This window comes from Pseudorasbora parva, chromosome 9 (genome assembly GCF_024679245.1).
Source record: "Pseudorasbora parva isolate DD20220531a chromosome 9, ASM2467924v1, whole genome shotgun sequence".
Classification (NCBI taxonomy): Eukaryota; Metazoa; Chordata; class Actinopteri; order Cypriniformes; family Gobionidae; genus Pseudorasbora; species Pseudorasbora parva.
The window spans coordinates 32,731,740-32,746,451 of NC_090180.1; the positions used below are offsets into that span (position 1 = coordinate 32,731,740).

The following is a 14,712-nucleotide window of genomic DNA, read 5'->3' on the forward strand; positions in this document are numbered from 1 at the left end:
CTAAAAAGTTTGAGAACCCCTGGTTGAAATGATCTGCTCTGCGTGCGTGTCCATCTGCTATGCCTCTGGAACAACCTGTTTTTGCACATTTCACCATGACTTTGCATCATAATTTTCGTTAAATCATCCTTACTAATATACACAGATCAGGCATAACATTATGTCCACTGACAGGTGACGTGAATAGCACTGATTATCTCTTCATCTTGGTACCCATTAGTGGGTGGGATATATTAGGTAGCAAGTGAACATTTTGTCCTCAGTTGATGTGTTAGCAGGAAAAATTAGGCAGTGTGATACTTTGGGCAATGTTCTGCTTGGGTGCTGCCATCCATGTGGATGTTACTTTGACACATACCACCTACTTAAGCATTGTTGCAGACCATGCACACCCTATTATGCAAACGGTATTCCCTGGCGGCTGTGGCCTCTTTCAGCAGGATAATGCGCCCCGCTGCAAAGCAAAAACGGTTCAGGAATGGTTTAAGGAGCACAACAACGAGTTTGAGGTGTTGAATTGTCTTCTAAATCCACCAGATCTCAATCCAATCGAGCATCTGGTTTGTGCTGAAGAAGCACGTCTGGTCCATGGAGGTCCCACCTCGCAACTTACAGGACTTAAAGGAGATGCTGCTAACATCTTGGTGCCAGATACCACAACACACCTTCAGGGGTCTAGTGAAGTCCATGCCTTGACGGGTCTGGGCTCTTTTGGCAGCAAAAGCGGGATCAACACATTAGGATATGTCTTAGGTCAAAATGTTGGTGTGTGTGCAGCATACATAGCATAACGAATGTTTAGTACATATGTTACATGAAAGGCCTATGCCACAGTAATATATAGCCTAATACATTTATTGTTATGCTTTTGTGTATCATGCTGGCCTTATCTCAGACCTGAATCAGCTTCAAACTTTACACCATCTAGTGACTCAGTAGCTTTGAATACCTTTATGTTGTAAATGGAACTGACAATTTGGTCATTTGAGTTCAGACTACACACACATATAGATACCTGCATATTTATTTGTTATTTGCAAGGAAAAAACCACAATGAAATACCAGAATTATATTCCAAATTATTCTACTATACTGCATAACCTAATGTCAATTAATTGAAAAGTAAGAACTTAGTAAGTAACTTTTTTAAATGAAATCAACAAACAAACAAACAAATAAATAAATAACACGTAGGGACAAAGATAACCGCCCTTTTCTGAAGAGAAAATGTAAATTACAGGATGTCATTGATGATGACGTACGCTGACCTCCTTGAACTCAGGCATACAGCACGCGAGGGTCACGCCCCCTTTTTGAGAAAGAACTCGTTTGATTCCTTCAAAATAAAATCACAGATGAAAATATATGATTTTGTAAACTCATAAAGGAGTTTCTCAAATAGTCTCAATTTTTTGTATAAGAAATACAATCTATATCGTTCGTGTTGTTTGATTTCACAGCTTAACCGGTCGGTTATTTTAAATAGACTTTTATTTTGTATACATGCCGGACTGCAGCGTCATTTTGACGTAAGACATGTTACATCATCGTGTTCCCGTGCACGCTGACAGTCACGCACAGCAGTTCAAGAACCGGCAGGCAAAGCGCATTGTAAACCCAGTGCGTAGCAGGAAACTTCAACAAAATAGGTATGTTATACATTTAATCTATTTTGTGTGTATTTTGATTGTATACATATTATGTTAAAATAACATAGGACGATATCGTGTCTGTTTTCAGAGACTAATCTTTAAACTAGCCTATCTATTGAGGAAACATCGCATCTTGTTTAATTGAAGATGATAAGATCTAACGTACACCAAACGGCTGTCATAGCTGTTTATATTTCATTACACATATACGCTAATTATCTAAGTAGACCCGTGTAAAGTCACATTTTAAATGGCCTTTGTGCGTCATTTGACCTTCATATAACATGATACGAGTATCACTTTTGCTCAGTGAATCAGACTGATTTCCTGGATCTTCACCTTCATACACTATTTGATGTATCATTAACCCCCTTTTGCTAATACTCAAATGACAGTTCTTTATAGTGGTAGGGGATTATATAATAATTTGATAGTTTCGAAATCAAAATAGTTTCAAATAATAATATGGTTTATATATAGATCGATTAATATGTATGTGTAGATCAGTTGTCCAAATTAGTAATTAACTAATTTATTAGCACATTTGATTATTTGGATGATATGTATCAATTTATTATTTGCCTTTTTACCGAATGTTTTATTACACTTGTCTACATTGAAGCATCAGTGAATGGAGCTGTGGTCTTTCATTTATATATATATATATATATATATATATATATATATATATATATATATATATATATATAATCTTGTTTTGTTGATTTTACCTTTTAGCTAAGATGACCGCTGTGGAATACGAAGACAATGAATCCAAGTTCATCAGAAAAGCCAAAGAGAATCCATTCGTCCCTGCAGGTAAACTCACATCTTTAACATCTCACTCGCTCACATGTGTGCATTATCTCCGTATTGAACCACATGGATTTGCTATTATTATTTTAGAGAGTCAATTCCCTCCCTTATATTTTGCTCCAACACATTTTGTCACTTTAATTAGAAGTATTGTTACAATCACGACCAAAAACCACAGCAGTGCTCTATCTTCATCCCTCAGCCAAAATGAAATGATACTAAACAATCGTTGTCTTAATGAGTGAGTCGTTGAAACATTGAGTCAAACGATTCCTTCAAAACTGCTGAATTCATTCAGCAGGGACCAACATTAAAGGGATAGTTAACCTAAAAATGAAAATTACTCACCCTCAAGTCATCCTAGGTGTATATAACATTCTTCAACACAGAGTTAAATTTAAAAATGTACTGGCTATTCCAAGCTTTATAATGGCAGTGAATGGCAGCTCAAAATTGGAAGCCCACAAAAGTACGTACATCCATTATAAAAGTGCTCCACACTGCTCCGGGGGGTTAATAAAGACCTTCTAAAGCGAATCTATGGGTTTGTGTAAGAAAAATATCTAGCTTCCGGTGGACCCATTTCTGTATTCAACAAAGTGTAACATGTCTCGCAGATCAAACCGCTTGGCTGCGTCTGACGTTATCATCGTGGCAGTTAGGCTTTTTCCGCCAAGGGTTAATTTTTACATTTATAATATATGATGCAGTTAAGTGTAAGGCCGCCCAAATCGTCCCAATGGAGGCTAATGATCGGCGGGTGAAGGTCGCTGCGCGTTCGTCTTTTCAGCGGGGCAAAGGGATTTTATTCCAATTCCTCGTTATCTGACTCCATTTAATCATAATTTAGAATTTAGGTTTAGAATGCCAATTGGTTATTTGGTCATTTATATTGATAGTTTAAGTACACGTTTAATTATTCAGTTTAACCCTTTGTTGAAATTATGCCCGTTCGTAACCTGAATAATTCCAGAGCAAGTCAGAATCAATCAAAGTATAACAATTTATTAACAGTCAGGTAAATGTATAATGCCAATTACATAATCAATTCAAAGGTAGCCTAATCCATATAACATCAAATACTCTGAAGTAAAGAATGACTTCTGAAAATTACATAATGCTGGCTATCTTGAAACATCTAGCATTACGGGCTGACCTGACCATTTATGATGTTTGAGTTTACTTCAGTGGAGTAGAGATATTTGTACCAGTCGCACTGAGACATTTCAAATGATATCAAACGCGTATAATACTGTATCGTGAGGATTGACATTGTAGCAAAGAGATTTCTGGTGCATTTCAGGTGATCTCAAGTTTGGGGGTGCAGGAGTTTGGGGGAAGTTTCATGTGAAAGGAAAGGCATGCAAATTAGAGTCATTCGTAGATGGTTCACTCAGTGTGATGTCTCGGACAGAGACGCTAACTGTATGAATGAGTTCAGATGCTAATTTCCTTTGTTTTCTCAGAGCGATTAGACATTTCGGCATCTACTAGGTTTTTCCAGCCTTACATAAGCAACATCACATGACCAAGAGTGCTGTTTTACTGAATTACATCATGATTGAAACATGATGTGACACTGATTTCATACAACAGTTCATTATACAAGTAGTTCCTTTGGTAACACTTTAGAATAATGGTCATTAGTTAACATTAGTTAATTCATTAACTAACATGAACTAACCATGAGCAGTTAATTTGTTACCATATTTGTTCATCTTTGTTAATGATAGTTAATTAAAATCGAGCTGTCCATGGTTTGTTTATGTTAGTTCACAGTGCATTAACCAATGTTAACACGATTTTAATAATGTAAATGTTCAAGTGAACAAAGATAAATAAATGCTTTATAAGTGCAGTTCATTATTAGTTCATGTTAACTAATGACCATTATTCTAAAATGTTACCGTTCATTTTAAATCACGTTTTAGAATAAAACAAGTAGTTTTGATAGCATTTTCGCCCCAAGCCCCCGTTATTTTCCACCCCTGCGTGTGTGAGCGCAAACGGAGGCCTCTTCTGTCGCGAGGCCGGATTCAAGTGTGTTATGTTCAAGAAATGCAGTCATTTGTATTCCTGACATGATTGTTGTCTGTTCAGGGATGGTCGGGTTCTTTGCCATCGTGGCGTACAGGCTGTTGAAGATGAAGAACAGAGGAGACACGAAGATGTCTGTGCACCTGATTCACATGCGTGTGGCTGCGCAGGGCTTCGTGGTGGGAGCCATGACTTTAGGTAAGGTGGCACTCTCGATCTCACACACACACCCTCAACAGTGACCCTGGTGTAAAATGTAAAGCCGTGTTTATGTTTCGGCAGGAGTGGTGTACTCCATGTACAAAGAGTACATGCTAAAGCCGGCTGAAGCACAGAAAGCGTTGGAGCAGAAGTCCATAGGGAAGTGAAGAGGAATGACCGGTTCCTGAGATGCCCTTAATACCGCCTCATATTAAGGTGTCACTTTGTATTTATTGCACACAAAATTTAGTTTTTTTTTTCCTATTTAATAAACCTCTGTAAAGAGGTTAGTGTATTATGTTGCCTGGCCTGTTTGAGAAACATTGTAAGTGATGGAATAGTAGCTATTTTTTGTACCTGCCAACTACTATTTATGTATCATATCAGCAACAAAGAAAACACTGTATAAATAGGTTGTTCTTTTTTTGAGTGTATAATTGATTTGGATTGATTTATGCAGAAGGCTGCTGCTCTTATGTCCATGTGGCATTAAGAACTTTGTACCTTGTCATTCAAGATTCATTCTTGTATCATTGAAGCAGACAAAAGAAATTCCAGGACAACAACCATAACAAACATTCTAGTTATATTTGTGAAATGTATAACACATAAAACACTTAACGTCTGAATGAATAATGGTACTAGTTCTTAACAGAGAGTTGAAGCAACTCTCTCACATGTTTGCTTAGTCATTTTAGTGTGTGTGTGTGCGTGTGCGTGTGTGTGTGTGTGTGTGTGTGTAAGAAACGAGAGTTGCGTGTTATTTTATAGATTGAGTGAGCGAAATAAGTATTGCACCTTTTGTTTCATATTTCAAATGAAATCTACAACATTATACTTTTAGAGTGGCCTATATTTTGAGGATCTCCGCTACAGCTCTGTTTATCTTTGCCAATAAAAAAAATTATTATTCCAATAAAGACTTTTTGTTTGTTTCACACTGAGATCTTGATCTCACTTCTAAGATCTCTTGTTCTGTGGTGTTCGTTAGTATGCGCATTTTCTGAAGCGTGAGATTCCAATTTCGTGTTGATGCCTGATTATGTTGTCAAGATGTGCAGGACATACTGATATATTACAGTTGTGGTCAGAAATATTGGCACCCCTGGTAAATATGAGCAAAGGTGTCAAAAAAAAACCTTTTATTTAAGAATTTTTGGAAAAATTTAATCTTTCATTGAAGAGAATTGATAGTGGGGGGTAATTTACAGTATGAAATAAATACTTTTCTTCAAAACACGTTGGGCATAATTATTGGCACCCAATTATTGCAACCTCCTTCTGCCAACAGCTCTGAGTTTTCTTCTATAATTCCAGATGAGTTTGGAGATCAGAGACCATTCCTCCATACAGAAATCTCCCCAGATCCTTCAGATTCCCAGCTCTTCTTTTCAGTCACTCATCTCTAGGGTTCAGGTTAGGGGACTGGGACGGCCATGGCAGAAGCTTCAATCTGTCTTTTTTTAATGTTTTTTTTTTTATCATTGTCCTGTTTGAAGATCCATGACATATAAGATTTCTAGCAGGTTTAGATTTGTATTTCTTGGTATATGCTAGACTCCATGATACCATGTATCTAAACAAGTCCAGGACCTCCACCAAAACAATAGGCCCACAACATTACAGATCCAGCGGTATTTAAACATGGACATGGGGTGTCTTTTTATCCCATCTGGTAGGTTTGCTGCGAAAATGCTCTTCTTTATTTTTTCTTTACTTTTTTTATTATTGTCTTCTGACCACAGAGCCAGGTCCCGTCTGAAGCTCCAGTCGTGTCTGGCAACTGAATTGTCATTTTGTTTCTGGATGAGCGAGGATGATTTTTCTTCAAACCCTCCCAAACAACTTGTGCTGATGAAGGGGCTATTTGTTACAGTCTTTAGGCCTTCTGACCCCAAAACGCAACTAATCTCTGTGATTTGCCATCTGTGGTCTTGAAGAGTCTTTGTACACTTCAACTCTCCTATCCTCCTCACCCTGAATTAGGATGATAGACACATATCCTCTTCCAGGCAGATTTCTAACATCTTTAGTTGATTGGAGCTTCTTAATTAATGCCCTGATGGTGGAAATTGGGATTTTAAATCCTTAAGATATTTAATTTTTTTTTTGTTTTGTGAAACTCAACAATCTTTTGCTACACATCCAAAATATTTTCTTTGGTTTTACTCATTGTGATGAATGATTAAGGGAATTTGGCCTTTGTTTCCTCATATTTATACTGCTGTGAAACAAGGAAGTCATGGCTGGATATTTATGTTCTTAGTCATGGTGTGGTAAAAAATATAATATGAATGGAAATATAATTCAGGGATATTTTACTCATTACAAAAATTTTAGGGGTGCCAATAATTTTGGCCGACAGGCAATGGAGGAAATAATGTGATTCCCCCAACTTTCAAATCTTTTACTTTTACTTTAAATAAAAGATCAAAAGAATAGACAATGCAGATTTATGTTCACATTCATCTTTGATCATGTTTAACGGGTGCCAATAATTCTGACCACAACTGTACATTCCAAAATGCAACTAACCCTTGACTGGACCTTCCGTTTCCAGTGTTATAAGTCAAGTCACCTTTATTTAAATATTAGCCTGATGGATTTCTTTAAGTGATCGTATTGAATAAATTATAAAGGAAAGTTTAAACCAAACTTTGAATTAAATTTAAATTTGTATTCATTATATCATTAACAAGCTTATGGGAAGTAATTTAACGACAATTCACCATGACGTCACAACAGTAATAAACGTTCTTCCGGGTGGCAAAAGCCGAAGCGTTCCTATGGCAACGCTAGTAGTATTCAGACATAGTTAACATGATTATTGAGGGACCGATTCATTAATTCAGGAGATAGCAATACATGAAATGCCTAACCTTGGTCTAGTAGATGTAGTGCTAGTCTAATACCACAATTTTTAAATGAGCTTCAGCCTACCAGAGTAGTTATTTTAGTGACTGTTGCTGTTTGAATTACAATATGTTAGGCTATCGTAGATAGTCTATTTCCCTGTTCTCTGCTTTTCAACAAATCCTTTGCACACATTTTTTCTTTATTTTTTGTATCTGAAGCTATAGCAGCAACATTGAAAGTTCCGGTGTCTGTGTTTAACACGAAACCTTGTGTGATTGCGGCCGGCTCGCGGTGCAGTCATGCTGTTTCCCAGCTGATTTGATGCAATGATCCACTTTAATGACTCGTGGCATCTGCAATATCTCACAAACTCCCGATGTTAAAATATGTTATATTTATAATTTTATATGGAACTAATCACTACACCTGTTAGCAGTCATGTAAACATCCATTATTGATATAAAATAGCCGAAATCACATGAACAATCACACAAAAACCTTATTCCATAGTTATCGTGTGTTTATTAGCTTCTTAGTTCACGCGTAGAAATTTAGAATAGGCCCGTTCGAGCCAGAATGAGGAAATGTCCGAGACAGTAGGAGAGAGGTCTGCGCATGTTTTAACTCTTTTATATCGAATAATTCCGTGAGAAATGAATAGAAATGGTATTCTGTATGACGAAATATTTTCAAACGTGATATGTCAATATTTCTCCAAATATGAGGACTTTTAAACTAAGAGCTAAACTGAAAGCTGTTCTTTGCGATCTCTGTGAACACAAATGAGCCAGTGAAGACGAGAGAATAAAGTGCGTCTGATAATCTATTCAAAATATCGTTCATAACGGATCGATAATAATGCACTCCTGACATAAATTAAGAATTGAATGTCACTGCAACCCAGTTTTATCATAAACAGTGTTCAAATATCAAAGCTGGAGTCTTTAATCTTTCTGATGATACTGAGTTTGTCCAGATAATGTGTGATGAGCAGTGAATGTTGAACAATAGTAATCTGAGGCCGTATGATCTTTGAATCGTAAGGGGTTAAAAGAGATCTAAAGTTTACTAATATTAGTCTCGAAATTCCCCAGCTGAAGATAATTATGCTCTGCTATGATTTTGTAGATGGACCATTTTGAGAATACTTCTCTGTAGCGCCACTTTTGACGACGTCCACTCGCTTTAGCCTCCTCACCCACAGGTTTTGCTGCATATATTTACTTCTTTCTGAATGAAATCGATAAAATCCTACACCTTTTCCTGTATATCTGATGGCGCAACCCCAAACACAACACGTTTTCGTCATAGTTTCAACTTTAAACAACAGCAATGTTCTTAACTATGTTACTATTTACAGTAGCCGGCTGATCTCTTCAGTTTGTCAGTAGAAGCCGCTCGCGTTCTGCCACCCGGAAGTATCTTGAGGCGATTGTTTACAAACATTCTGAAATGGTCTTCCAAGCAAGAGTGAACTTTGTGTAAATCTGAACTGCGATTAATGTTCTCACAGATTGTATTATTTACCCAGCAAACACACAACGTTGACACAACGTACTCAACCTTCTAACAACGTTGACACAACATGGCCAAAAGGTTGCTATAACTACGTTGTGTGGTGAAGGTTGTTACAGCATTGTCACAACGTTGACGTTGAACCACCGTCCAGGCCATTTACTTAAGGTTGTGCCAAGGTATCTGGACAACCACTGGACGACCTGTAGGCTACTCGTCACTGTCCAAGCGCGTCCTCAGCCTTTTAAATTTTAAATGACAGTTGAACCGTCTCATTCTTCAAAGAGTACGTTGATAACTAGATACGCGGATATGTGAGTATTGTTTTTAATTTAAGTTAGCCTACTTTAGCTGATAGTACGTAAATATTCAAATAGCCTATATATATATGTGTCTAATGTGACATTCATTTTTTATTTCTACAAACTGCAAAAAAAATGAACGGATAGCCTAAATTATCTTATTATTCATGAAGTTGCGATCTTCTGTAGGTTATGGATTAGAGTATAGATTCTAACGCCATTTCTTTTAACGTTACCAGATTTATTCGGATCCTTAAGAAAAGTGTTCAGCATCTTCTGGTCAGGTAAACGACAAATATTTGTTTTTAGGCTACATTATAACAAAATGTATTAGTCGTAATGATTTTAATGATGAACAATTTACATTTCTGCACTTCTTGAACAGACAGCTAATCGTATACTTGCACGTTAATTTCTTATTATTATTCCTTTTTTGGAAACGTAGGTTACTCACATAGTTTAATCTAGCACATAAAAGCCCCTCTAACAGGAAATCTGTAGCCTTACGCCTTACCCTCTCCATTAAAGGCAGGCAAACGGTTTTGTTTTGTTTTTTTGTGGGGGGGGGAAAGAAAGACAAAAGCAGTTAACTGACCACTGCCAGTGTTAATCAAATACGACAGTATACTTTATACTTATATTTATATATAAAGATACAAATAATGTAACAGGGTGGCCGCGAGTCCCTAAAAATAGTCAAATAGGGTTTTACTTAAGGCCTTAAAATGTCTTAAGATTTAGTTTAAACGAGTTTTAAATATTGTTGGTCAGGTTGCAGAGAAAATGAATCCAGTCTGACGGACACAGTGACTGTTGTCATTGGACAAACCACAGATTTCTCCCCGCTCTAATGTTAGCGTCGTCATCAGAGAGAGAAAGTGCGGTGCAATCCAGCTACAGACCCGCCTCATTCAGTTTAAACTATTTTTTTTACGGTCTATGAGTTTAAATCATGGTTTAAATGGGTTCATACCAGTTTACACAAATGGCAGCATATAATATCACGATAATTATTCTTCTGATTTTATTACATTCAGCAATAGATAATGGATAGTGTATTTCTGCAGAGGCGTACATAGCCATCTTTTCAGAAGTGAGGGGGGGGGGGCAGAAATGTCGTAATACCTTTTTCTTTTCTTTTTTTTTTGACCGATATAACTTATCGCATCTCTTGCTTTTAATTTGGTAAGATATCAAATACACTGCTGAACAATAACCTCTAATAGGCCGCTCTGCACGTTTGAATCAGGGACGTATTTGAGGGGCGGGGCCGCGGGGGAGGGGTATTTTATGTATTTTAATTTTAATACATTTAAAATTAAAAATTAAATGGCTTACTTTTGGTAAATGCATTGGACATACTGGCAGTTCGGGTTGTTTTTACAAGTAGGACTACAGTTTTTGGAACATCAAAATCTGGCTTTTATTTTTACATTGCACTGTAGTGGACATCAATTAACATCTCAACTATGTTATGAAAAACACAATAATTTGAAATACTATTTTACTTTGTGCAATGTGTGTAAAACAGCTTTTAAGTTGCTCTGATGTGCACTACAATGGACGTATGAAATCAAGGTCCTGTTTAGTAACATAAGTAAGTTTAGTAAGTCATATTCTGATTTTGAAACCCCATAACAATTTCCTGAGATATTAATCAACAACAACTATTTGAAAATTAGTCCTATTTAAATGCTAATTGCAAAATATAATCATATTTCCATAAGAATGTAAAATTTGATAATTCATTAAGAGACTGAAGAGGGAGTGGTCATGGTGAAACCTCTGAAAATCCCTGCATGTACTCCTAACAGGACACCCAGACTTAAAACTGTGATACGTATGGTGTCAGAAAAAATTCACTAAAACATAATATCCACTACAGTTAACAGTTAAATGCTATGCTTGGGAAATACACATTACATATGTATTAATATAATGCGTATTTCCATCACGTTTGGTCTTAAATTTCACATAAGGTATTAAAAAAGGTCATAAAAAGTCTTACATTTAACTTGTTCATATCTGTAGACACCCTGTACAATTTAGCTTTAGAACTTTCTGATTTTCTATTTTTAGGTGTAAAATGTTTGCTTGTATAAAACAAATTTAAAGTAAATAAAGCATTTATTCTAATATTGTTTTTCATTTCTCACTCAGACTATTTTCATATTTGGGTAAGCATACATTATTTTAAATATTTTTTGGGTATCATATATCATATGGGTCAATTAAATTTAATGCAATTCAAATTTAATTATCAACATCAATGTCTTATCTTTAAGAATGGAAAACAAAAGACGAGTTTGCAGGAGAGAATATATGAGACGCTGGAGAGCAGCCAAACATATTATTTCTAATCGTCACCAAAATCTGGCCAAAAACACAAATTCTATACTTCAAGACGCCTTACAACAGTGTTCATCCTCTGCTAGTTCAATTTCAGAGTGTAGCACAGATTGTTCTTTAAGTGAGAGTGAAAATACATCCTTAAATCAAGAGGACACACTCAGCATAGATGAACATACTCCAGATCATGACACATATTTGTCACTCACTGAAGAGGTTGGAGAAACAAATTCTTTGAGAGAGGACCTCATTCCATGGGCCAACAAACATCATATCCGACAATGTGCTTTAGATGACCTTTTAAAAGTCTTGCGTTCACAGGGACATCAGACATTGCCTGCTACTGCACGCACACTTTTGAAGACTGCACGAGCAGTTGATATCCAGAATAAATCTGGAATGCAGTACATCCATCTATCATTGCCTAAAGAAATTGAAAAAACTTTGAAGAGATATCCTTCTGAGGTGACTTCTAGAATTGATTCCCTGGAGATTTCTTTCAATATTGATGGACTTCCACTCTTCAAAAGTTCATCATTGTCAATGTGGCCTGTGCTGTGTTCCATTCATCTTGAACCAGTGATAGTATTTCCTGTAACACTGACATTAGGATCTCAAAGACCCTCAGATCTTGCATTTCTAGAGGATGCTGTTACAGAAATTAATCAATTACTAGAAAGTGGTCTTACATTTGAGGGAAGGATAATTCGAGTCAAGCTGAGGTGTATTGTATGTGATGCACCAGCCAAAGCAATGGTGAAAAGAACCAAGCAATTTTCTGCATATTATGGTTGCGACAAGTGTGAACAAAAAGGATTCTGGGAAAAAAGGATGACATATCAAGAGGTTGATGGGTTTCAATTAAGAACCGATAATTCATTTAGAGCTCAAAATCAACCAGAACACCATCATGGAAGTACACCTTTGACTGATTTACCAATTGATATGATTGGCCAATTTCCCATTGACTATATGCACCAGGCATGTCTTGGTGTTATGAAGAAATTGTTGACCATTTGGACAAGAGGGGAAAAGGGACGAAGTAGACAAACTATGATGTCCATTGGTCAGGCAGACATAGTGAGCGCAAGGCTTCTTGATCTTCAGGGATGCATTCCTTCATGCTTTGCTAGAAAACCACGAAGTCTGCGACACCTGGAAAGGTGGAAGGCTACAGAGCTTAGACAATTCCTGGTTTATACTGGAAAGCTGGTTTTACCAGGAGTTCTGCGTCAAGACTTGTATGAGCACTTCCTAACTTTAAGTGTTGCAATAAGCATATTACTCTCCCCCTCCTTGGTCAGTCACCATGCATCATATGCACACAAGTTGCTACAGTATTTTGTAGCTAAGGGCAGGGAGCTGTATGGACCATCATTCATGGTGTACAACGTACATTCAATGCTTCATCTTGCTTCTGATGCAATGACTTTTGGCTGTCTGGATGAATGCAGCGCCTTCCCATTTGAGAGTTACATGCAGCAGTTGAAGAGAATGGTACGCTCAGGAAAGAGCCCTCTTGTACAGATTGTGAAAAGGATCAAAGAAATCCAGGAAGGCACAACTTCACAAAGTATTCTAAGAAGTAATGTCATTTCTTCAAAGCAGCCAGACAATTGCATTATTTTGGAAGATGGAAAATGTTGCGAGGTCATCGATAAAACAGAGAATGAATATCTGTGCCGAGTTTTTCTGCAACCATCTCCCCTCTTTATGGAACCCTGTGACTCATCAATAATTGGAGCATACGTGTGCCAAAAGAACACTGTTCTACAAATGATCCCAAAAGAAAAAGTCAATCAAAGTAAAAGAGCAATCAAGATCGATCAGAATCAAAGAGTAGTCTATTTGACTATCCTTCACAATCAAAAGTAGACATCAGCAAATTTCTGGAAACGTATTATGTGTACCGATTATGTGTAAGTAACTTTTTAAAAAAATGTATTATTATATCACACTTTTTTTTAAGAACTCATGTGACTTGTCTTTCAGAATGTTTTCTGTTGTGGAATTTACCTCAGATCACAGTGTAGCTGTAATTCCCGATGTATGGAAAGAAGAATTAGACAAGGTAAGGGGCATAGACTTACAGACAGTGTAAAAGTATTGTTAGATTTCTAATCCATTGTCTAGTACTCTATCAAAAGAAGTTTATATGCTTAATATGTAGATGTGTTTGACATATTTTGTATCAAGGTTTTTTTTTGTAGATTTTGTATTTTAAAATACAAAATATTCTTTCTTTCTTTCTTTCTTTCTTTCTTTCTTTCTTTCTTTCTTTCTTTCTTTCTTTCTTTCTTTCTTTCTTTCTTTCTTTCTTTCTTTCTTTCTTTCTTTCTTTCTTTCTTTCTTTCTTTCTTTCTTTCTTTCTTTCTTTCTTTCTTTCTTTCTTTCTTTCTTTCTTTCCCCAGAATATCTATTGTTACTGGCCACTCAATAATGTACAAAGCCTAGTGAAAAAATCAACCATACCAGATAAACAAAAGTGGAATAGGCTACAAATCTGTAGAGTGTTTAAATCATCAGGTAAGTCATTAAATCGTACACTTTATTTTAATAAATGCTTTAGAAGTATTTTTCATTATCACTTTGTTAATGAACTAATGTAAAATAATTGAGCCTTATTGTAAAGTGTGTGACCAAACAACAAAGAATCATAACATAATTCAAACAATATTTAGGGCATGCAATTTAGTCCAAAATAAAATATACGATGTTTGAAAATGAATAGCCTTAAGTCTTTAAGTAAGTATTTGGTGATGTGATGAGCACCACAGCGAATACAGAAATTGAAATGGTAGAAACAAAATGATCATTGCAGCAATTTTTGGGGGGCCGGACAGTGTATTTTATAAATTGTTGTAATTTTCATATCAACTCACAGATTGATGTATTTATTTAGTTGACTACATGACAGCTCATAAGCTCATGAGAAAAGCTCAAACCTCTTCATGTCCTGAACTCTCCGATTCCACTTTTGAGCA

General features: G+C 36.3%; 1 protein-coding gene across 1 annotated transcript; it reads left to right on the forward strand.

Annotated features, from left to right (window-relative positions):
• The first annotated feature begins 1,538 nt into the window (after positions 1-1,538).
• On the forward strand, positions 1,539-5,626 carry higd1a (HIG1 hypoxia inducible domain family, member 1A). The gene is made up of 4 exons (XM_067452284.1): positions 1,539-1,649; positions 2,391-2,471; positions 4,569-4,703; positions 4,788-5,626. Exons 2-4 carry the CDS (start codon positions 2,396-2,398, stop codon positions 4,871-4,873), a joined length of 297 nt encoding a protein of 98 aa, XP_067308385.1. The 5' UTR covers positions 1,539-1,649; positions 2,391-2,395; the 3' UTR covers positions 4,874-5,626.
• The last annotated feature ends 9,086 nt before the right edge of the window (positions 5,627-14,712 follow it).

Bases quoted from the DNA above. Each gene is read 5' to 3' on its own strand.
- higd1a (XM_067452284.1), top strand. From the start codon at position 2,396: ATGACCGCTGTGGAATACGAAGACAATGAATCCAAGTTCATCAGAAAA. The intron at 2,472-4,568 runs GTAAACTCACAT...TTGTCTGTTCAG, and splicing joins GAATCCATTCGTCCCTGCAG to GGATGGTCGGGTTCTTTGCC. The intron at 4,704-4,787 runs GTAAGGTGGCAC...ATGTTTCGGCAG, and splicing joins GGTGGGAGCCATGACTTTAG to GAGTGGTGTACTCCATGTAC.